At 47.8% G+C, this 24698-nt stretch overlaps 1 protein-coding gene across 1 annotated transcript; it reads left to right on the forward strand.

Moving 5' to 3' along the window:
• Positions 1–16171: 16171 nt before the first annotated feature.
• Positions 16172–23770, forward strand: LOC125442777 (BTB/POZ domain-containing protein KCTD12-like). Its single transcript, XM_048514466.1, has 2 exons — positions 16172–16643; positions 21416–23770. Exon 2 carries the CDS (start codon positions 21440–21442, stop codon positions 22304–22306), a length of 867 nt encoding a protein of 288 aa, XP_048370423.1. The 5' UTR covers positions 16172–16643; positions 21416–21439; the 3' UTR covers positions 22307–23770.
• The last annotated feature ends 928 nt before the right edge of the window (positions 23771–24698 follow it).

Below are 24698 nucleotides of genomic sequence, written 5' to 3' on the forward strand. Positions count from 1 at the left end.
TTGTTGCCTCCTTTTCTCATTGGGACTTGTTGGGGATTACACAGTGACTACAATCAACAGGCTGTACCCATGAACACATGAATATGCCTTCAACAGAATCAGACCCTTGGTCCATCAAAGTATTGTCTACCCAGACTGGTGGTAGCTCTCCAGCGTACCAGGTAGAGAAGTCTATGCCATTACCTACTACCTGGCCAACTGGAGATGCCAAAAATTGAACCTGGGACCTTCTGCATGCCAAGGAGATGTTCTGCCACTGAGCCACAGCCCCTTCCCAGGGTTTCAGATGGGGTTTGGCTACCTATGGCAGGGACCTTCACTGGCAATGTAATGATGCATCTGGCAACACGGTGACATCACACCTCTTGTGCCCAGAAATGATGTGAGTGCATCACCAAGGGATGCTGAGGACATTGGAATTTGGGCACAACTAGAGTTGACAGGTCTGGGTTGGGAGATTTTGGGGTTGGAGCCTGAGGAGGATGGGGTTTGGGGAGGGGAGGGAGTTCAGCAGAGTCTAAGGCCATACAGTCTACCTTCCAAAACGACCATTTTCTCCAGGTGAACTGATCTCTGGCACCTGCAGATGTCAGTCCCAGCAGATCTCCAGTCACCACCTGGATGCTGACATCCCAGGCAAAACTCTTACCATAATGTTCTGCTCAATCCCAGAGTGTCCCTGGAGTCCCCCAGCAACATGCTGACTTCACTTCTAAGCACACAGGGAGTCAGGTCAGCACATCAGGAGGCTGCTGGTGTTCCCCTCCCCAGTTTCTGACCATGCCCCCTCTGCCAGCCAGGTGAGCAGTGGCAGGGAAATGCCCACCAGCAGCAGTGGTAAACCTATCAAGATGGGACATCCAATATACAGTGCAATGGGATTTGGATTGAAAACAAATCTGAAAGCAAGCAGAAATCTGCTTTAGAGCTGAAACAAAGCATAAGCATTCAGGCCAGAAAGAGAATTATAAAGTGCATTACAGGATTACAAGGGGCACCACCCACTGTGATCATTTTTTGTTGTATAAAATCCCCTGAATGAATGGGAGCTACCAATCATCACAATACACCTGTCATATGGATTCATTTTTTAGCCCCAGTTCCCTCGCTGTGCTTTCTCACTCTCTGGTGGGCTGATGATGCTTTTCCATGCCCCAGATAACTCACTTGGCATAATCTTCCCAGCATCTTTCTCCTGCCCTTCTTCCTTCTCCTCCATTTTTTATAAAGATTCTCTATTGCGCTCCACTAACCTGCTCTCAATTGCACCAGTAAATCAGGAAGACGGCCTGTTTTCTATTTGCTCTCTCAGGTGAAGCGATAAATCTGCCCCCCCACTTGCAGTAACGTGCCTGCCAAATACAATCGCAACTGTCCACGTGCTGCACTTAAAAGGTGGCTCCTAAATGAGCTGGTGGTTCTGGCCTATTGACTTAGTTAGTGCATCTGTGGAAATCTATTCCACTGCAGCCTAGTGGGATGGCAGGTAGCAGGCAGGAGACATCCTGCTGATTTGCTTTCTAAACCAGAGGCAGTCAACTGGTGGTATGTGCCTTAGCCTTGGTATCAACCTCCCCCTCCCTGCCCCCTGCACAATATCTACCTGTAAAGTTCTAAGTGTGTACCTTAACTATGTCTCCCCTTAGCTGCTGAGGTGGGTGAGTGGAAATCCAGAATGGGTGCCTGGAGAAGGTAATAGGATAGATGTGGACCAATACACTGATGCTCGATCCAGACAAGATTGAGCTGCTGTTGGTCAATTACAAAGAGGCTCCCAGTTGGAGAAGGTGGCCTCTTCTTGTATTGTGGCTTGTATTTCCACAGAAGATATAGCTTGGGAGTGTTGCTGGTTCCTGACCTACAATTGGAGGCTTAGGTTTCCTCCATGGTATGTAGTGCCTTTTATCAGCTTTGGTTGTTATGCCAGCTATGGCGCCACCACCCTTCACCCCAACATTTTTTGGCTATTGTGACCTATGTTCTCATCACATCCAGGTTAGACTACGCTAACATGCTCTTTGTGGGGCTAGCGTTGAAGACTGTCCAGAAATATGCAGGCCTAGTTGAGGGCTGGATACAAGTTAGTATTCTCTCCCCACTCCCCCATGCCATGCTGAAAAGTCTGCATTGGCTGCGGATTTGTTTCCAGGGACAATTAAGAATCCTGGTTCTATATTGGTCTTTGGTCACCAAACAGAAAGGATTCATGTACTGAGATTTCAAACATTGTCCATGTCAAGAAAATTAGAAACCTCTTTTTGCAGATGACTGCAAATACCCTTTTGGAAAACTGTGGAAGCATTAACACTCTAAATGCCTTTATGGAGTTGGGAGCTATTTACTCCAACTACAAAATCCCAAGTTATGCTTTACAGAGCCTCACACAAAGGACTCTTAAAATGAAGCCATCCTGGAACCGGCATATGCTGTGCTACCACTTCACCTCAGCTGCCACTAGAGGGTGCTAGATTGCTGTCAAGGGACACCCCCCCTTTCATGTTTGTGACAGATGCCTTCCTGCTCCTCAGAGCTTCCAGAGGACTTTGCAAAACATCTGCTTCCCTACTTTATAGCTGGCACCACTGAGAAGACCAGGGCAAACCTCACTCTCTGGCTGAACAGCTCCACAACAGGGCTTCTCAAACAAAGGTGACTGACAAGCTGAGTGATGGTGAGACCCAGAGGCTGCCCACTACTATTTTTCAGCTGGTGGGAGAATAACCTAGAACAGAAGGGGTTTATTTTTGCTCATTGAAAATTGCTACCCTTTGGGAGTTTCTAGTGAGACCTTTAACACCAACTTGGAGACGGTTCCCACAGTCAATAGCACAGGGGCACTTTCAGAAACCAAAGATATTCAGAGGGACTGAGGGAATGAAATAAGTTTGCCTTCGCTGCTTGGCCAGGCCTGTCGATACCACACGCTCCTTCAGTTTTTCCTCCCTGTCACAAATGTGCCCTTCTTTCTGCTGCCATTTCTGGGTTCATCCTGTGTGGACATCTTCACATGTTAATTGCTATTGGCTGGCTGAGTATCACATGCCTGGTATTACTTTCTGTGCATAATAGAACAGTTTTAGCAGTTCATACCAGGTAAAAGAAGCCAAAGGCCGCTATTTGCTGCTGCAGCAGTATATCTTTGCTTAGATAATATAACCTCTTTTCCTGGCAGTGGTAGTCTGTCAATAGGATATGTATTACCTTATGGACTGGATTGCCACAGTATTAGGGTTTGAAACACCGTTGCCAACTTCATTTCTAGAAGTCCTCCTAACATTTAATGTGTGAACACACATGAAGCTGCGTCATATTAAGCAGATAACTTCCTCATGCTAAGCAGACAATCGGTATTGTTCACTGGGACTGCAGCAGCTCTCCAGGGTCTGAGGGAGAGGTCTTTCACATCACCTGATTCCTTTTATCTGGAAATTCTGGGGATGGAACCTGGAACCTTCTACATGCTAAGTACATGATCTCCCAGTGAGCTACAGTCCCTCTCCAGCCAAACAATCAGAAACCCCATAGGTTAAAGCAGGGGTCTGCAACCTGCGGCTCTCCAGATGTTCATGGACTACAGTTCCCATCAGCCCCTGCCACCATGAACATCTGGAGAGCCGCAGGTTGCAGACCCCTGGTAAAGCTTGCCCCACTCACAGCTGCAGTATTGGGGTTTCAAGAGCTTTGCCGTTTCATTTTCTGCCTCACCTGAAACTATTAAAATAACAGGCTCTGCCACATTCATGGCGTACAAAAATCCTGCCAAATAAAGGTCCTGGCAATAGGAGGGCTAAGGTGAGGTTTTTTAATAAATCTGTTCATGTTTATTTATTTACTTCATTTTAGACTCCCTTTCTTGCAGAAACTCCTGGCGGATTACCAAAATTATGAACCAACAATGCCATCAAAATTGAAAACAACATTTTAAAACAAGACATTTAATAAACAAACTATCTAGAAAATTTCCAGAGACAAAACTTCTCTTAAAACAGTTGCTTTCTGCACATCTGTCAACGTCTGCATCAAAAAGAAGGAACAGAAGCCTTACAGAAAAGGTGAGGGGATTGATCAAATAACTAAAACATTTACATAAATCAAATGTTCCCTTTCCCAGGAGGTACTCAGTGAAAATGTTAAAATAAGGATACAACAAATGTGAACTAATTCATGCAGTAATTAAACATCTAGTGAAAAAGATAACAAAACTGCAAGCAACATAACTGCAAACCATAAACAGTAGGAGCCAGTCCATTAAAAGTTCCGGCAAATAAAGCCAGTTCAAGCAGGTACCGAAGATTCAAGAAAGACAAGGCCAGTCATCGCTCAAAGCTAAATGCGGGTTAAATCATCACTCCCAGCTCCAGGCTGAACTAATCAGATTAGGCAGGGACTTTTCACATTTCCATGAACTCCAATGTCATTCATAAATAATCATTACCAACAAATACGTCAAGGATGCTCCACCTTTGAAAGGCTGGAAAGTAGGCCTCCTTGTGCCTCTTTGCCCACACAAGTTAAATATTATGCACTTCTTATGACTCAGTGTAGTTTTTGTAAACGTTCGTTGAAGGTTTGAAAGGCACCATCACGTTGCACATCATGGAGTATTGCCACTGCCGTTCTTCCCAATTGCTCACGTGGCACCAGGGGAACCCCAAACCAGAAGATGTTGGTAACAGTGAGTAGGAAAATCGAGGCAGTTTTAATTCCTTAAACACTAAAACTTTAGTCTCTTCAAATTGGTCAATACACCTTAAGTATCACAGCTCAGACTACAAGGTTAGGTTGCAGTCTCTACCCAAATGAAAGTAAAAACAGAGATTGCTTCCTAACTCAGGGTTATCTGGCAATGGCATCTTGAGCCAATGGTGTGCATATTGATGAAGGCTTCCAGCTCCTGTGTACGCCGGCTGTTTTTAACCTCTCCCTTCCAATTGCAGCACAGTTGGCAGGCCAATCTGCTCCCTCAGCTAGGTTCTTTGTAGCTTGCCAGAAGCTCCATGGCCAACCCTCTTGCCTCCTGCCTCACTGCACTTCATTGTTTAACACCCAGGATATGAACATACATTGATCCGGTCTCTGGTTTCATCACCCAGACAGGTTGTCTCCAGACCCTGGCATTTCCCCTCAATCTTCCATAAACTCTCTGTCATTCCGAGCTCGTTTATGGCTGGAGGCTTCTCAGCATTGAAGGCTGGCATTTTCTAAGAAGAATTTGGTCTCATGATCTCATTCATTGTAGGCTGAGACTGGTCCAAGGTCACCCTGTCAGCATTGTGGCACTGTATGGATTTGAACCCGGATCTCCCAGATCCTAGAGCACACAGTGGCTCTGTGTTCTGGTTATGTAACATTCCAAGTAAATAGAATAGAATAAAGAGCAAGGCCCCTTCCGCACATGCAGAATAACACACTTTCAATCCACTTTCACAATTGTTTGCAAGTGGATTTTGCTCTTCTGCTCAGTAAAATCCAGCTTCAAAGCGCATTGAAAGTGGATTGAAAGTGCATTATTCTGCATATGGGGAAGGGACCCAAGAACAAGAGAAAAACTAGAGTTCCAGTAGAAGTACATCTCAGCTATTTGCACAGTTTTCCAATTTGTACTGTCTAAATGCTGCCAGGGTGTGAACGGAGGGCTTGGGGTGGATGAATGGCAACTGGGAAACAGTACGTTTTGGTGAACCTCACTTAGCACTCCTTGGGCATGCCCTTTAACCTCTTAGCACAGTGTCACAATTGAGGCATTCTAGAACTGAGTGCAGCCAAAGAGCAGACTGTGGCATTTGCTTTGCCAAGGTCAATCCCTGGCCTCTCCAATTTTTTATGAAAACAGGCTAACATTCTGGGGGATGTGAAAGACCCCTGCCTGAGACCCTTGAGAGCCACTGCCAATCTGTGTAGACAATGCCGGTTTTGATAGAACAATAGTCTGATTCATTATAAGGCAAGTATTCAGAGTTTGGGTGTGGAACTCTGGCTCAAGTGACACTATCATTCTGTGTTCTCTGTTGGCAGGGATGGGATCACTTGATGGTTTTTAGGTGCTTCTCCTTGTGTGTGTCTTTTCCTGGCCAGCACTGTGCAGAATGAGGGCATCATGGGCTTTTATGGCAGATATTCTCACTGGAATCCCTGCCATTCTGCAGAGTCTGCCTGGTTAGTCGATAGGATCTCAAAGCTTGCAGTCAAAGGTGGGTGCAAATGGTTGTACCTCTCCACTCGGGTGACTCCCTGGATGCCATCTGGGATCTTAGGCAATGGAGATTAATCACTTCTTGCTGAAGCCTGCAGGGGTGACAGCAGCTGAACATTCTTGGCTCCTCATGGTTCCTTGAGAGCCAGTGTGGTGTAGTGGTCAACAGCAGGTGGATTCTAATCTGGAGAACCCGGTTTGACTCCTCACTCCTCCACCTGAGTGGCAGAAGTTTATCTGGTGAACCAGATGTGTTTCTGCACTCCTACATTCCTGCTGGGTGATCTTGGGCTAGTCATAATTCTTCAGAACTCTCTCTGCCCCACCTACCTCACAAAATGTGGGGAGAGGAAGGGAAAGGAGCTTGTAAGCCACCTTGAGTCTCCTGTAAGGAAAGAGAAAAGGAGGTGGGTATAAATCCAAACTCCTCCTCCTCCTCCTTCAAGTAATTGAGGTTGAGCAGACAGATGTAGCAGGTTGGGAGAGGGAAGGGACTGGAGCAGTGGTCTTCAAATGGCCCTCCAGATGTTCATGGACTACAATTCCCATCAGCCCCTGTCAGCATGGCCAAGTGGTAGGGCTCATGGGAATTGTAGACTATGAACATCTGGAGGGCCATAGTTTGAAGACCCCTGGACTGGAGTGATTCACATCTTCCTCTCCCCTCCAGGCTCCACAGGGAAATGCAACTGGATGAGCTAATTCCAGCAAAGACTTACCCAGGCAACAGCGGAGCTCTGCTGTTTCTGTCTTGGGTCCAACAAAGTCATGGTCACCCCAGGTCATGTGGGACAGCCCTTTTAAAGTGGTCTCCTTTCTGGTCCAGGAGGACCTATCTTACCTTTGCTAACTTCTGCAGTTACCCTACAACTTTATCTCCTATCTCTCGCCTGGGCTTTATCTCCTGGGCTACCACATAGAGAAGGGCTGAAGAACCTTCTCTGGGAGGAAAAGCTAAAAATGTTCAGAGTGATTTAGTTCAGAGGAAAGAAATCACAAAAGTGGGACCGGTAACTAACTTTCTATGCTGTGCGAGTGTTTTTTCTCCCTGTCTCGGAATTTGCAATGGACATTAGGTGGCAGTACACTGAAGACAGAAAGTTCTCCGCCACAGTGGTGGTCCCTAAGGCTGGGCGGTGTTAAAAGTGGATTAGACATAATGGAGCCTCTGGGTCCAGAGGCGCAACTACACTCACTGGGGGCAAGTGAGGGATGGTGATCTTCATCACACCCTCTTGGCCACTGTTCCAGTGCATCAATCATCATATGGTGGAGGCAGTGGCAGTTCATTTGTCCAGCAAGTTGACAACTGCAGCCTGTGCTTCGTATGCAAATATCCAGTACACCAGGTGGCCAATCCAGCATTTCTAATTACTTCCTGTAGAAACACAGGAAATTGTCTTATGCAGGGTCAAATCACTGGGTCTATCAGGGTCAGTACTTCCCACTGTTACTGACAGTGGCCAATTATGGGCGAGGGAGGGAGCTTACCTCCTCTCTGCCCCGCCACGGCATCAGGCTTGCGCCTGAAGTGCTCTTGCTTTCCCCAGGGAAAGCCGAGAGCAAAAGCAGTGGGCATGCGGCAACTTCTTTGTATGTTGGTACAAGGAGGTTTGCTGCGTGCCACTTCTCCTTCCTGTGCATGGCAACTTCCTTGTATGTCGGTATAAGGAAGTTTGCCATGCCAGGGTTAAGTTGCCAGTGCTCTGCGGGGGCCTCCTGCGTAATCGGCCAGTGGCTCCAGTCAGGATCTCAAGTGCATTTCACTACACACCTAATCCTTTTAACTAGAGATGGTGGGGATTGAACTTTCTGCAGGCAAAACAGTTGCAGGGTCACTAAGTCACTGCCCCTCATAGCAGATCCATAAAAAAAATAGATGTGGATCGGTTCAGTTCCTTCCCCCAAGAATGTAAATTAAGCCCTGCATTGCAAAGCCTCTCCTGGACTTCCTAATTCCTTTCAGCTCTCTGCAGCTTGTGCTACATTTCCTTCCCAAACCATCCATCAGAGGCTTCAGTCAATTTATTACACAATTTTGCAAATCCTCCAGGATAACTTCTGAGCTTCCAGATTTCTTTCCTTCTTGCTGTGCTCAGTCCAGCCCGGGTGGGAATTGTTTTGCTGGCTTTCTTCAAAAATGTGATCCAAAGGAAACAAAAGGTGTTTTGCATGAGGTCAAGCAAATGCTTCAGCCGGTTCTAAAACCTCTGGCATGATTTTGAGGGAGGTAGGGATTAGAAATGCCAAAGGGCTCCATTAAGCTCCTTTTACTGTGGAAGGAAAACTAACCGATCTCAGGTAGACCCACCACTGCAGCTCACATAAGAGAGCAGCTTGAGAACTGTAACTTATCCTCCTTGCACAAACCCATCTAAGTCTAAGGGCTGACTGGCACATGCAGAGATATCACTCAGGATCTTTTACTACTCAGCACTGCAGAACTAGCAGCTGAATTGCCTTCCTTCAAATAAATAATGCACAAGGCTATATTGCGTGCCTTGTATTTATTTAAAACATTAACTTTTTATTTTAAAATGTATTTATCATAACATTTATACCCTGCTTGCCTTTACTATGGGGACTTAAAGTGACTTACATTATAGCTCTCCGCCCCTCCATTTTATTGTTACAACAGCCATGTGAGGTAGGTTAGTTCAAAGTCAAAGCTACCAAGGTAATCGGAATTCGAACCTGTGTCTGTCAGATCCTAGTCCAACAATCAAACCAGTACATTACACTGAGAGTTGAGGGAAGGTAAAATGACAATAGAATCAATTCTGAAAGGATGAAAACTTACATAAAGCAACCGGGAAATGTATCAGCCAGTCAGAAAAGCCACTCTAGTGAGAAAGTTCAAAGTCTCAAAGAATCCAAAAGGTTATACAGCTTTCTGAGAATAAAAGGAACATCATGTTTGTATCATATGGTCAAATAGCAAATGAAGCAGGACCTGATTTGATGGATAAGGCAAAGTGACCTATAGAGGAAGAGATAATCTCTAAGGTATACAGGTCTCTAGTTCCATAGAGACTGAAAGGTTAAAATCCTCGTCTTGAACTGGGCCCGGAAACACACTGGCAGCCAGTGCAGTTAACAAAGGAATGGCTCCACATGCTCCCATCTGCTGACATTTAACAGGCAAGGGGGTGCAGCACTCCACATTAGCTGGAGCTTCCAAGTCCCCACAAGGGCAGCCTGAATAAAATGCCCAGCCTAGAAGTTTTAAAAACAAAGATCAGCGGGTTGAGGTTCCTGTCCTCCAAGAGCCTGCAGAGCAAATGGACTTGACAGAAAGCTATTCTGGAGACCACAAGAACCTATTTAGCAAAAATCAAAGGCTGTGTTTAAGATGAATGCAAATGTGTGTTGATGGGGTTCCAACCACTCTGTCAACTGTTGGTTTATTAAACCTCTCCGGGATTCCCAGCAGTACCACCTGTGACTTGTGTGGGTTCATTTTCAGTCTGGTCAAACTTGACTATCCAACCACAGCTTCCAAACACTAGCTAAGGACAGAAACAACATTTCCTGGATGCTGAACTACTGAGATACAGTGCTGGGGTTATTATCGTATTAAGGCAGGTAGTTGGATCAATCCATGCTTTCATCAAGCAAAGATCCAGCCATACCTGTTGGCTAATCAATACTGCCAGTCACCAAATCACCAGAATCCTGCCCAATGCAGAAAAATTAATCCAGTATGTGAACTACAACATACACTGTACCTAAAATAAGCTGGGGCAGCTCCATCTTTGCACAGGATGAGTTATATCAGCCAAAACAGCCTCTATGTGGATGGTGAAATCTCTCTGCATAAAGAATCTGGAGGCCTGCAGCCAAGACCATTCACACCACCAGGAAGGCCACAGAACAACTACCGGTACATGATCTATACAACAGCTAAAACCCAAATCTATCCCAATAGAAAACACATACAATGAGTGCTGAACACTGTGAAGATGAAAGCCTCAAAACAGACCCAGGTGAGTCTACTTCCGTGGGTTCCACCCAAGATTGCTGTCTGATAGGCACAAACTGGGCTGTGATGGACCCAGTCACCCAGCAACCAGGTCCCAGCTGCCAGATCAGCCTTTTCCTTCAAGATAAAATCATGGAAGGGACCCATTTTATTATTTTTTCATCAGCAAGATTAGGGAGGAAGAATTGGGACCACTCGCTCCGTAGGCCCAAAATATGAACCCTGCTAAAAGACAAACAAAAAACCCAATACAATAGGGCGCAGACAAGAACACCCAAAGGATTTCACAGAGTGAATATCTGCATGTAGATTGTACTACTATTTATACACATATTCTTCAGAAGCAACCATTCACATCTGCTATCACAGTTTTAAAATAGTGATTGTGCCAGGGAGGTCCCCCAAGTGGGCACTGGGATCATTGTATACCAGCTGCTGAAAAGAAACAGTGGTGGGGGTGCCAGAGCTGAGGCTGATTTTATGATCTCATAATCTTGTAATTGCTGTTTTCAGAGGATCTTGATAATGGATGTGAACTGCAGTGCTGCTTTTGGAATGTGTAAACAAATTAATATGTGTGTGTGTGTCAAGCCACAGCTGAATTATGGCCATGCCCTCAAGGGGCTTTCAAGGCAAGAGAGAAGCAGAGATGGTTTGCCATTGCCTTCCTCTGCAGAGTCTTCCTTGGTGGTCTCCCTTCCAAGTACTACTGACCTTGCTTTGCTTCCAAGATCTAATGTGATTGGGCTAGATCATGAAGCTTTCCTCCAAATAAATTAATAAGTCCATACATTATTTATGGTGTCTCAGTCCTACTTTTCAGCTTACACACATCAAATCTGATGCCAATGGACATTTATGTTCATAACGAATGTTCCTTAGGGATGGAGTTCTCCACTGAGCGGGATTCACTCAGGTGGGGGAAAAGAAGAGCTTTGCTGCATCCTGCCCTCTCTTGTATGACCGCAGTGATGGTAACTGAAAACTCAAGGGAATGGGCTCTCAGCTGAGCTGGATTTGGGCACAGTGGGGTGGGGGCTGCAGCCGCACCTCCCTTTGATGATCTAATGTTGATCTCAACTCTGAATTTTTGAAGGCATGCATTCAGGTAAGTCTCGAGTGAATCTTATTCCTGGATTCTGGATTATAAATCTTGTTGCTGAATAATACTGTAGCCACTCTTAAAGTACAATTATCCAAACCAAGTCTTTCTATCTCTTATTTGTTGGTGTTTAAAGAAAACCTTTAAATCTATTACTGCATCTGTAAGAGCTGCAATCCTTCATACCTAGTCCCTCTGTTTACCAACACTCCTGCTTCACTGATAGGCCACTATGGTTCGGAAGGCCTGCTTTCTGCTTTATTACCCCACATTCTGTGCAGAGCCATAGCCTTTCAATAACAATTTTTGGGGGAGTAGCCAGGAACAGCAAACAGAAAATATGGGTGGACTCTAGATAATTGTACACTAAGGATAATAATGGATTGTTAAATGTAACGAAAGATAGTCAGAAAAAAACAAAATAGAAGAGGGTCTTGCCTAATGTTAGTCCCATCTGCAACACTGTTATATCGATTGCTTTTTTAGATCAGGCCCACTTCCACTGAACAAAGAATCAATTAGCTCAGAAACAAGGTTCCCCTAGTTTTGGCCTAAGCATCTATTATTTAGAGAAATCACTTCTGAACATGGATTTCCATTTCTTTCCAGGTTTTCCCTCCCTGTGGAGCTCTTAGGCAAATTTATCTAACTTGATACTTTGCTTTTGCTAAATTGATGTTCTGTTATTTGAGTCTGAATCCCACTCTTAATTTTCCCAGTTACAGATACAGTATTAGATTTAAAGGTTTTCTTTAAACACCAACAAATAAGAGATAGAAATACTTGGTTTGGATAATTGTACCTTAAGAGTGGCTACAGTCTTATTCAGCAACAAGATTTATAATTTGTTTTTATATTTCAAAAGCAAACTAATCCAAAATATGATCTAATGGGAGGAAAACAGGGCCTCAGAGATTGATGTTGTTTTGATGGTCGCCTTGTCTGTTGGCCCAGCGTGAGAAATCCAAGCCAGCTGCTTCCTTTTCATCTAGAACTCTCTGTAATTTCACAGATACTGATTTTTCAGGGTTCCGGAGCCTACCAGCCTTTTTCCACCCCAAACTGGCTTTGATCAAACCATTCTTGGCTTTGGGCCAGGAGCACACATTGGCCAGCTGGCCTGAGCAGGAAACAGGCCTCCTTGTTATGTACAGTATCAACCTTTCCTTTACACATTACCAGAGGCGCTTGTAGAGACCCAGCTAGCGTTTGATAAATGAGGTCTCCAGACCAGGAAAATCTTTCTCCACTATTGCTGAGGCGAGTTTCTGCAGACTGTTAAAGCTCCTAAAGCTCTTTCCAAACTCCTAAATGGCCATTTCAAGCATAATTTTCTTATGACTCGTTTGCACCACGGCACCAGGGTTGTATTCATGCTTGTTTCACACCACGGTGCTTTCTGTCCTGGCTTCAGTTATGAGAATGGACAATGGAGTCAAAAAGGCTGGGTAATGTTGGAAGTGAAGGACTTTTATGCTGTTTCCTGTCTCAGCCACAGAGAGGTTTTTACTAGTAAGCCAGATGCTAGATAGGGACCTAGGGATTGACACCTTTATCATGCTGGGACTATCCCTTTGATGTTAGACTGATATTCTCAGGGACTTCCTTCCTTCCGGCTCACTCTCCTTCTTGCTCTCTAGCCTTCTACTGCACCATGTGCATACAGAGGATGGATGCACTCAGTACCCATCCAGCTAGATTAGAATCCATCCATCCATCCATCCATCCATCCATCCATCCATCCATCCATCCATCCATCCATCCATCCATCCATCCATCCATCCATCCATCCATCCATCCATCCATCCATCCATCCATCCATCCATCCATCCATCCATCCATCCATCCATCCATCCATCCATCCATCCAGAATGGAGTTCACTAATAAATACTCCTTTTATTAGATTAGAAATGACAAACGACTCCAACTTTTCTTTGTGCCAAAGTTCACCCGCATGTTTGGGAGATGCTTGGCTGTGCTGCAGCCTCCAGTGCACTCTGCTCGTAATGCAAAGATCTAATCTCTCCGAGGAGATAATCCAACAGGTATATCAGTAGACTTTCTGTAACTCAGAACGACTGCATCTTGCACCTGCGCTGTTGGTGTACTTGTTTGCCACGACCATCTCGCTTTCCTCACTTGTGTCCCAAAAACAGTTTATCAGGTCTCATCTGATGACCTCCCTCCTTCTGTATAGTTTTCCAGGCAAGTTTTCTTCACTGAAAGCACCAGGTTCTAGCTACACTGCCAAAGTGAGCAAGAGGGACTAGGCCTAAGGCACAAGCTGTCCCCAACCTGGGAACAAATTGTTTGCGGTTCTGAGCCAGAAGCCATGCAGCAATCACCAGCTTTTGATTTGTGACAGCTCAGCCAACTCCATCAATACTGCTATTGAACAACAGCAGAGAAATGCAACCGGGCCTTGTGATCACTGCTGCTGCCCTGGGCTTCTCCTCCAAACAGGGGCTACCTTGTGCTGCCAGACAGTGCTCCAGGCAAAGGTCTTTTGGGGAGAGAAGTGCTGACTTGTGCTGACTTGCACTGCATGTCAGTCTTGAAACCAGAACTGAGAAGGGCAAACCAGTCCAGTTCCTCCTTAGCCTTGTGCCTACGAATAAAGCAGAAGTCCCGGAGCCACCAAAGAAGACAGAAATGCAGAGTCATCTCTAAATGCCCCCAGCGAGTCCTCGGCCACCCGCCCCTTGCTCCATTCCCCAAATGGCCTATTGCTATCTCTGCATACTCCTTGGCTTCTTGGTTGGCAATTGGGGAGCCTGACAGTGGTGCAAGAGGACTGGATTTGGCCCAGGGACTCTAGTTATCTGTTCCTCTGCATCTGCTCCACATTGCGAGGTCAGCAGCCTTGCTAAAGCAACCAATAGGAGGGGCCAGAGCAGTGATGGCGAACCTATGGCACGGGTGCCAGAGGTGGCACTCAGAGCCCTCTCTGTGGGCATGCGCAAACAGAGTCGCCCCCACACCCCTACACACATCTAGGCTGGCCTGGGTCACTGGGCTCAATTATTAGCATTAAGACCTAGTTTTGGGGAAGCAGTGTAGGTAACCCTGTTAAATGCTGTTAAACCCCACTGATTTTCATGCAAAGAACTAAAGTGCGATCCTTTACCTGGGAGTAAGCTTGGTTGCTGGCAATGGGGCTTGCTTCTGAGTAAACTCTCCTAGGTTGGAAGAGTTGCACGGTTGCCTCAAAGCAAAGCCACTGACTGCCACCAAGCTTGTGAGTAATGCAAGCCTCGGAGCCAACCATTTTTTCTAAACTAAAACCTCACTATCAGTGGCGTATCTGCCTAGGGACAAGGGGTACCCCTTGTCCCCGGGCGCCACTCTTCTGATCACATGGGGGGCGCAAAATCGGCCCTCCACATGATCAGGAAGTCCTGCTGTCTCATTGTTTTCGCGTGCCTCGACCCCATCTGAGGCACGCAAAAAACGACGAGCACCCTCAACCTCACCCTGGACTCCCCCCTCTCTTCAGAAGAGACTGCAGGCTGCCGGCTGGGAACCCAGCCAGCAGGGGGAGTCTGGGGGGGAGGTGGGCACCCTAGACCTTGCCCATGTCCATGGTAAAATGGGCAGGGTTGAGGGCAGTGGGGGTGGAGCCTGGGGGCATCAGGGGTGGAGCTAGGGTGGTGGGGGGCAGAGCCTGGGGGGCGCCCTGGAGACAATTTGTCTCCGGGCGCCATTTACCCCAGTACGCGTCTGCTCACTATTCATGTTAAATTGTGGTGTTGGCACTTTGCAATAAATAAGTGGGTTTTGGGTTGCAATTTGGGCACTCGGACTCAAAAAGGTTCGCCATCACTGGGCCAGAGGGTGGTCTGAGGGCCCAGGTGGAGCAAGACTCCACCTGCCAAGAACAGCAACCTGAGCACCATCAAAGCAGGAATCAAGTGTAAAAAGTAGACAAATGATTGGGCGAGGGATCCCAATAGCTGAAGGTGCACATAGCAGGTGGCTTGGGGAGGTTAAGGGAGAGTCTGATTAAGGGGGAGGGGTGTGTGCGGAGTCCATCCCTCTCCTAACAGGGGCTGCTCAAAAAGTCGTGCCGATGTTCCCTCCCCCCACCCCCAGGGCTGAAGCATCTCAATTTTTCAAAAATGGCACGCAGAAATCAAAGTTGGAGGAGAAACATGGCTGCCTCCCCTGCAAATCCCTCCCTCAAGCAACTGTTCCCAGGGCTTAACCGCGGCAGTTGCCTGATAAAATTGGGGCACGGGAAAGGGATAGGGGTGGAGGCTCCTTGCAGGAGGGCAAAGAGGCTTCGCCCCCCTGTCTGTCCGGCGTTTGGTCCGTAGTAAGGCCCGCCGGGGCTGCCCAGTCCTCGAGAGCCAGCCAGGCGCGGGCTGCTCCGCTGGTTGCAGCAGTCCCGGGAGCCGTGGGGGTGGAAGACGAGGACCTGCTGCCCGGGCCAGATGCCGCCGGACTGGCTCTTGCGCGGGGCACGCGTGGCCACTGAACCCTCATCAATGGAGATATCAACCGGGGGACGTGCCTTGGCAAGGAGGCGCGCGCCCAGACGCCCACCCCAGCCTAGATCGGGGACCGACTCCTCTCCTTTCTGCAGCACGCAGGAAAGGGAGCAGCGACTCAATCGGCTGCTGCTGATCAGGTGCGCCGCCATGGAGACGCTTCCTTCGGTGCCAAAGGACCGAGCAGCTCCGCCCGCGCGTTTCCAGAGCCCCCCCCCCCCCACGAGCCCCTCTAGCGCGATCTGGCTGCAGCCGCTCCGCGCCTCCTGCCTCCCTCCCTCCCCCCATCCGCTCCCCACACCCACCCCTTGTTGCACAGGATACTCCTGGCGAGGGAGCGGGAACGTGTCGTAAAAGAGCAGGGGGAGGGCCTTGCGAGGCTGCCGGTGATAAAAGCCAGCCGGAGGGACCGAGCGGGAGGAGGCGGAGGCGGAGGAGGAGGAGGAGAAGCGGACAGGCGAGCCAGGCGGGGAGCTGCGCTTTTGCGCCAAGGCGCCAAGAGAACGAGCCGGTCAGAGGCGAATCGCAAAGGTGACAGCAGCTCCTAAGCCCACGAGCTGCGGAGGGACAGACGGACTTCCAGCCATTGTCCTCCTGCAGCCCAGACGGCGGAGGGTCACCCACGGCAGCCCCTCTCCCGCCACCCCCCGCCGGGACCCCGCCAGCCACGCTGCTCGCTTGCCTGGATGGTCCTTGCTTGGAGGGCAAACCGAGGCTGGTGCGCGGAGGCTGGAGGGCGAGGAGGAGCGCTCTCTCCGGCCCTGGAGGAATGAAAGGCGCCTTCTAACCCAGCCCAGCCTACCCCCGAGTCGCGCTGCCGCCGGCTGGGCGCTGCTGCTTTCCTCGGTCGCTTTGGAGAGGGGCCATTCGGAAAGGTGGGCGCCGCTTCTGGGCTGGGGCTTGGTGCATTTTGCGTGTGTGTGCCTGTCATTTTCTGTGTGTGTGCGCGCGCGCACGAGAGAGAGCTTGTGCAAAACCAGAGAATTTGAACCGGGTGTGGGTGGGGGGGCGATTGGTTTCATTGAATCTTTCCGGGTGCGGGTGGGGGGGCGATTGGTTTCATTGTCTCTTTCCAAGGAAGACGCCGGGAGGGTTGGGACCGCCTGCCGCAGCTCCTCGGGGTCTTTCACTTAGGAGGAGGGCGAGAGAGAGGCTGGCTCAGCCGGAAAGGCAGCTGCCAAGCCAAGCGGCCCAAGCCAGACGCGCTCCTTGGCTCCAGTCCTGCCGCCCCCTCTGCTCGCCAGACTCAAGCGGTTCTCCTGTCCCATAAAACACTTTCCTTGGCCGGACGATCGGCCAAAGTCTTTGCAGAGAACAGATTCCTAGACAGAAGAGAATTCGCTGTGAGGACAGCGGATCCCAAGTGCGTGTCCCTGGCAAGAGAGAGAAACCACGTGGACTCTCAATTCCTCCATGCAAATAGGAAATGGATCACGTTTATGAAAAGAAATGTAGGGCTTTCCAGCCGGGAACCTCTTCCTCCATAGAAGACTTGTTGTCCCTGGAAGAACTGGCATGAAATCCCCCTCATTCGCCTCTGAGGCTTTGACAATTGCACAAGTGGCTTTGTCAACGTGTGCGCACAGCCAAGTGCCAGGAGGGTGAGCTGCCAGATGGTAAGGGCCTCTGCTGTCGAGCTAGGTCATTTCCCTCAAGCTGTGAGAGGCTGGTTTTCCAGAGAATGGAATAACAGCCAGCACTTGTAATTTCTCCTGGTCCTTAATCATACAGAACACTAAACGCGGGGCGGGGCCGGGCCGGGGGGAGGGGATTAGCAGGAATGAAATAAAGAAGTTGGTGTGCTGCACGCAGGGATGGCTCAAAAATACTTATCATGTGTCTTGGGGACCCAGAATTATTCCAGGAATGTTTGGATCTCTGAAAAACAGGCTAATGAAAATTTCTTCATTCATACTTACAAGATGGGGAGGGGGAGGGGGGTCAGAAGGAAAACTGTGTTTGCTGTTGTGGGTTTTCTGGGCTGTATGGCTGTGGTCTAGTAGTTTTTGCTCCTAATCTTTCACCCACATAAGATGCCAGCCATAGATGCTAGTGAAATGTTAGGAGCAAAAACTACCACACCGCAGCCCGGAAAACCCACAACAGACAGCTGTGAAAGCCTTCAACGATATATGGAAAAGTATGTTGCCAGCATCAGTGGGGTTAGAACAGGGCTCAGAGATGCTTTTCAAGGTGTCTAAAAGAGAAACGGTCCAGAATGTGTGAGATGAACTTTCCTCAAAGAACTTGACCTGCTATACTGTAAACACAAACAGTGGCCATTTGCACTTCTACGAAACAGAAAAAGGGTTAGAAAGTGCAAACAGAACAACAGTGGTTTAGGTCAGGAGGAAACTCTTCTGAAAGGATTTCTCGTTCCTAGAGAACCTTCTTGTACACCACCCCCCAAAAAAGGTTGTACATGTGATCTTGTAAATTGTCCTTCCCCCATTTAACAATATGATGCAATTCGAAGGATTTGAATGGCATGTGACGCAGAAAATCCAAATTCCAGATGGGTAGCCATGTTCTTGTTAAACCTGTCCCAGCAAAATGAAACAGGAGCCCAGTGAGACCTTAAAACTAACATGTTGTTGCAGCTTTTATTCCAGACATCCAAAAATATTCATACCAACCAAAGACTATGAGCTACCTGTGGTATGTCAAAGGGCTTGCAGAGTAGTAGAGGGGAAATCTGCTCCCCCCCCCTTCAAATGACACACACACTTCTGGCAACTTCTTTTGAGTGTACCTTGTGGCAGGGCAAGGAGACTGGTTTTCGTGTGTCGCAAATCCAGTATTGCCTGAGGTGAACTGACTTTCTGGATTCTGGCCCATATAAATGAGAAGTGAGTGAGCTGTTTGCATGATGAGGACAGAGGGAATGATTTGACCGCACAATTGAATTCTGATAACAAGGAGTCTTAGGCACGGAGAACTGGCTGCTGCATGTTCTACACTATTCAGCACTGCGTCTGAAAAGGTTACATGATCTTTTGTAATGGAGGAACTTCAGCATGGGGAAAAATATGCAATTTTCCTTTTGCCAAGGACTTTTCATCAGTCTGAAGTCAGAGGTGAAGAGATTTCAGGATGCAGAAGAGAGTTTTCCATGTGTTGGAACAGAACACAAACTCTTTCCCTTTAGTCTGTGAGCATCTAAAAGGCGACATTTTGAGGACATAGCTGCCTGAACACCTACCCTGAGAATACTCTTTTCTTCTTCCAGCTGTATGGGGACTGAGTACGGTGGCTCAGTGCTACAGAAGATACAGTCTGCATCTGCACAGGGGATTACTTCAGGGATTAGTTCATCCCTGAAAACTATGTCTTCATCTGAGCTTCTGATCCCATGAAGGTGCTGAGTTTGCCCACCATGCAGAAATATAGCCAGGGAATATAAACACTGGGATCACTCTTGTGTGCTGCATTCTGTTATGTACTCAAACGGAAGGCTTCTGCTTGAAGTAAGAGAGATGCACTTGGCAGCATTTTCATGAATGGCACTCGGAACAACACGGCACTTTCTTGCTCCGTCCATTTATTCTCTGGGCCCACTGAGAATATTGTGTGTGTGTGTGTGTGTGTGTGTATGTAAGAGAGTGAGCAAGAAGAAGCGCATGGCTGAAATGGAAGGAGATAGTGAAGACCACACAGTCTCTAAATTGCATATAGCACTCTTTGGCCTCAGATATCCTAATGAAACCTCCAAAAGTAGGGTCTGACTTTATCTGCAGTTCTGATAGCACACTATGGCAGGAACAAAGGACCCAGAAAGATCTTGCTTATTTGGTCTAATAAGTCAATCAGTTTTTGGTTAGTTGGATACAAAATTGCATTTCATAGACGAGGAAGCTGCATTTGCCATAGCCTGGGTGTTCTGCCTTAAGATGGCCAGGAACAAAAGGGAAGGAGGGCCATGATGGTGTGTGTGTGTGTGTGTGGGGGGGGGGGGGAGATTGGCTCAGGAACTATAGAAAGGGACACTGTGTTGAAGAGCTCCACCACAGCTCCAGTCCAGCCAGAAAAGCCCAAATGGTAAATGATATGGAGTTGGTTACAGTGCGCAGAACTCTTCTGCACATTGCTTACCTGGGATGCTGATTCAAGGGCCAGTTGGAGTCAGCCAGAATGCAAAGCACCTGGGCAAGTGACTGCAGCATTTGCAGTTGCGGCAACGTGCTGGGTGCGATCCGGGTGAGTAGTTCCCCATGCTTGCAGTCTTTGGCTATGCTCTTTGACGGGACTCGCAGCCCTGAAGCATGAGAACATTTGAGAACAATTCAACACCTTTCAAGGTGACCTGATTCAAGTGAGAAGGTGCATGTGTGTGTTTCCACTTGTCTTTTCTTCCAATATTTACTTTGAATTTTATTTACTTGGGCAATCCTAACCCATTTTTCTCTGCTCAGTGGAGATTTAAAGTGCCTTACGGTGTCAAAAACAATGCCAACAAACCACCAAATACTGCAGATATTTTAACTGGTTACTTAACAACAGGGATGTGGAATGGTGTAGTATAGCCCGATCTCATCAGATCTCAGAGGCTAAGCAGGGTCAGCACATGGATAGGAGACCACCAAGGAAGATTTTGCAGAGGAAGGCAGTGGTAAACCACCTCTGCTTAATCACTTGCCTTGAAAGCCCCATGGGGTGACTGTAAGTGGGCTGCAATGGGACTTTACAGATGCACGTACGCACACACATTTAACATTAAATCTATCTGCCATCAACAATAACATTATTAAATATAGAGGAGTTTTAAATATGTAGCAATACACAACAGATGCAGCATTTTTTGCTCACAGTTCCATAGAAAACCACCCTTCCTTTAGTAGATATGAGGCAATATGATCTGAAATTAAGTCTCCTGCTCTTCATTCCATTCCTCTGTCTTTCCCTGCCCAACTTTGAATAGCTGTCTTGGAACTGGGATTTTTCTTTTGCTTGTGTGAGTGTGCCATCTCTCTGGATAATACCATATATTAATAATTACTGTAATAAATGGGATTCTGAAGATGTCAGCCCTGCTGCAACACTGAAAGGAATGTTTTAATTCTTTCAATTGATTACAGAGCCAGCAGGGTATAGTGGTTAAGAATGGTCGCTTCTAATCTGGAGAATGGGGTTTGATTCCTCACTCTTCCACATGAAGCCTGTTGGGTGACCTTGGGCCAGTCACAGTTTCTCTTAGAACTCCCTCAGCCCACACAGGCAGGCAATGGCAAACCACAAACAAATGACCCTATAGGGGCCACCATAAGTTAGCTGTGATTCAACAACTGTTTTGCCAACCGCATTGATTCTACCGTGATGGAGTTTCCATTCCAAACCATGCTATTTCACCTGGCTCCCATAAATCACCTTCACTGCACCTCCAAGCAGAGGTTATCCCTGCCATCATATAAATCTGGAAGATTTCCTTGCAAGAATGGTGGCTGCTGCTAAAATCCCAACCCCCATTCACAGAGTTATTATTCCCTACACCCTTGGTTTGGAGGTTCTGCCAGCTAAAGAGGTGTGAAACTGATTTAAAGTTGCCATGTGAATGTTTTTTGGAAGCTACGGGCTCTGGATTGCAAGGAAATAGTAGTTGGGTCATGCTTTCTGATGAACCTGACTTTTTTTGTGACTGTTGCTTTTGCAGGTGGGCAGGAGAAGAGAATTCACCATGGCCTTGGCAGACCATGCAAGTTGTGCCAAACCCAGCGATGACATGGTTTTCCCAGAGATCATAGAGCTGAATGTGGGAGGTCAGGTCTATATCACCCGCCACAACACCCTGATCAGTATTCCAGGATCACTGCTCTGGGAAATGTTCACACAGAAGAATACCCGTTCCTTAGCCCGGGACAGCAAGGGCAGGTTCTTTGTGGATCGCGACGGCTTCCTTTTCCGCTACATCTTGGACTACATGAGAGACCAGCAACTTGTTCTTCCTGAGCACTTTCCAGAGCGAGGCCGTTTGCAGCGAGAAGCAGAGTACTTCAAATTGCCAGAGCTCGTCAAGAGCCTTGCCCCAAAGCTTAGCAAGCAGAACTCCATTGGAGACGATCCCTGCCAAAGTGACCCAGAGGAGCTGTCCCCTAGTATGGACACTGCCCGCAACCTGGCTGCTGCCAGTGCTATCCTGGCAGGCAGCTCCATCACTGCTGGCGGCGGCACCGCGCAAGATATCAGGAGATCAGGCTTCATCACCATTGGCTACCGGGGCTCCTACACTCTTGGCAGAGACAGCCAAACAGATGCCAAATTCCGCAGGGTGGCCAGGATCATGGTGTGTGGTAAGACCTCCCTGGCCAAGGAAGTCTTTGGGGAGACACTGAATGAGAGCAGGGACCCTGACCGGCCCCCAGAACGCTACACCTCCAGGTACTACCTCAAATTCACCTTCCTGGAACAAGCCTTTGACAAACTGGCTGACTCTGGCTTCCACATGGTGGCCTGCAACTCCACGGGGACCTGCGCCTTTGCCCACGAACAGACAGACGACAAGATCTGGACCTCTTACACCGAATATGTTTTCTACCGTGAGTGATGCTTAAACCAAAACCAAACCAAATTGCACCAAAAGCCAATTCTCCCTTGGTCCTTCCCATGTCGCCATTTCTTTAGCACGTAGATAACCATCAGACCCTTGAACCTTGAATCTTCTCTCCTTCCTCACTTTCCAAACCGAACCCTCTTTGGCTCCTCCCCGAACTGGTTCCCGAGTATTGCCGAACCTTCTTTCCAGCAATAGCCGACAGTAGCTAGCAACATCCCCCGGATTATGGACTTGGACGCTGTTGTGTGGGGGGAATTGTCTTTGTATATGGGGTGGGTTTGGGTTGGGTAATCTGCCAGTATTAACCAGTAATGCAGCATTTCACGGGGTGCCGCTGGAATGAGACTTCTTTCCATGCTATGGGCATGCTCCTTGCTCTTTGCTCTGCCTGTGCTGGAGGAATATGCTTATACTTGCACTAAAGGAACGTGGCAGGGATCCTGGTCTGAAGGGTCTCGTTCTGGCGGAGGGATGAAAAGTGCAAAGGAATCCTCCCTGCCACAGACATATTAACAATAGCCTCTGTAAGCAGCTTAGCATTTAGATGGCCAGTGCTTTGAAAGGTGAGTGAGCAAGTATGTGTCCCATGTCACTGCATCCCTCACTAGACATGTTGCTGTTGCTTAGAGAGCTGAACAGGCCACAAGGGGGTCTGGGAAACCAGGTTTCTGTCAAACACTTCTGGAGATGTGCCTGGGAGATTAGAAGTAGCCCAGAGCCCTTCCCTCACCTGTCTCCTCTCCCTCTCCCTTCCCCTCCGTTGGTCACCTTCCTTTCAGCTGCAGCAAATACATTTCTGAGAATCCCAGCTTGGGAAAAGTGGTGGTGGCAGACAGGGAAAGGTGATGGGCCCTTCCCTTCTTCTCCCTCCCAGTTGTTGTTTAGAAGAGATGCAGGCTTCCCAGCTGCTGCCAGATGTCTACTGTGGCTCTGATTAACTGTTGTTCTCAGACAGATGTAGTAAGATGGGTTTGCGGGTGGGCACTGATGTGCATTCATAAAATTCCAAACACACACCAAGTGTATATATATGCACCAGGTGGGCTAGGGTGGGATGGGACCGGAGGTCTCAGTGAGAGTCTCACACAGAAGATGTAATGGTAGTTCCTTAGGAAAGTTCCCCGTCCAGTTTGTCATTGTCTTTCCTTCACTTAGAATAGGAAGAAAAGGCCATAGCGACGCAGAATAATATCCTGGCTTGTCGAAGGATTTTTGCAGTGAGCGGTGGCCTGATATGCCAAAAGCAATGGGTTCTTTTATTCACAGTTGCAAAAGGAAAGAAAGAAAAGCACAGGAACCAAACATCCAACTTGGGTGGTAACATATGCAGAGCCTCTTTTCAAATATATAGCACAGCACTGAGTGTTTGTGGGCCTTGGGGGAGGGGTGCTGCCTGGTTGGCTGGCTGGCGCTTTAGCAGGCCTGGGACTATGTGTAATAAAGGAACAAAAGAGATGTTTCCTTGTCTCCTTGTTAAAGGATGGGAAGCTAGCTTGTTTTGTGGTGGAGCACAGCTATTCTCATGAGAGAGGTCTGAAACCAAAGGGAATTTGTATACATGGGGTAACCCAATGGCATTTCTCTTTTGAACCGGGCTTAAAACCTAAAGGAGTACCGCTCTCTCAGGTTCTAAGGAAGACTGGGAGACTTTGTGGAAGGAGGGTATAAATATGCTGTGGTTTTAACAGTGCAGTCTCTCTGACACCCCTTGCTTGAATTGGTGGGGACGTTACAGAATGTCCACTAACACCCTGGCTCTCCGGAATCAGAGCTCTTGGTAACAACATATTGGCGGTGCAACTTCACTGAGGTTAAAATGATCTTCCAGAAGCCCTGTAGAACAAAGTGAACTGTGGAAAGCTGTTGGGCAGATGATCCCAGACCCTTGAAGAAGCAGGGTGATATGCAGTAGGAAAAGAGTAGATGAGGACATTATTAACCTCATGGCAAATCACTCTTTCCTTTCTGAAAAAAGGCAACAAGGAACAGGGATTCTGTTAAATGTATTCTGTCTAATGCATAGTATAGGCCTTAGGGGCACAGTTCCTGGAAATAAGGTTTCTTGAGGGAGACGAGCAAAATATAGGAATGGAAGAAAATGGCAGGCAGGAGAGATAGAAGCCTGAGGGGGAAGTATGGGCACCATGTGGGTAGGGAGTCTAAGGATGGGATTGCTTAGTCCAGGGGCTGATGGGATTTGTAGTCCATGAACATCTGGAGAGCCGCAGGTGGCAGTCCCCTGGCTTAGTCCATACCTTAGGAGGATTTTTGCCCCTTCAAGAGTTCCACAAAATAGTTCCACAAGAGTCCCGTCATCAGTGCAGAGCCGAGGGTCAATGGGATGGGCCCATGTTGTTTGCACTGATTTCAGTTAATTAGCCAA

Source organism: Sphaerodactylus townsendi, linkage group LG13 (assembly GCF_021028975.2).
Source record: "Sphaerodactylus townsendi isolate TG3544 linkage group LG13, MPM_Stown_v2.3, whole genome shotgun sequence".
In the NCBI taxonomy this organism is placed as follows: Eukaryota; Metazoa; Chordata; class Lepidosauria; order Squamata; family Sphaerodactylidae; genus Sphaerodactylus; species Sphaerodactylus townsendi.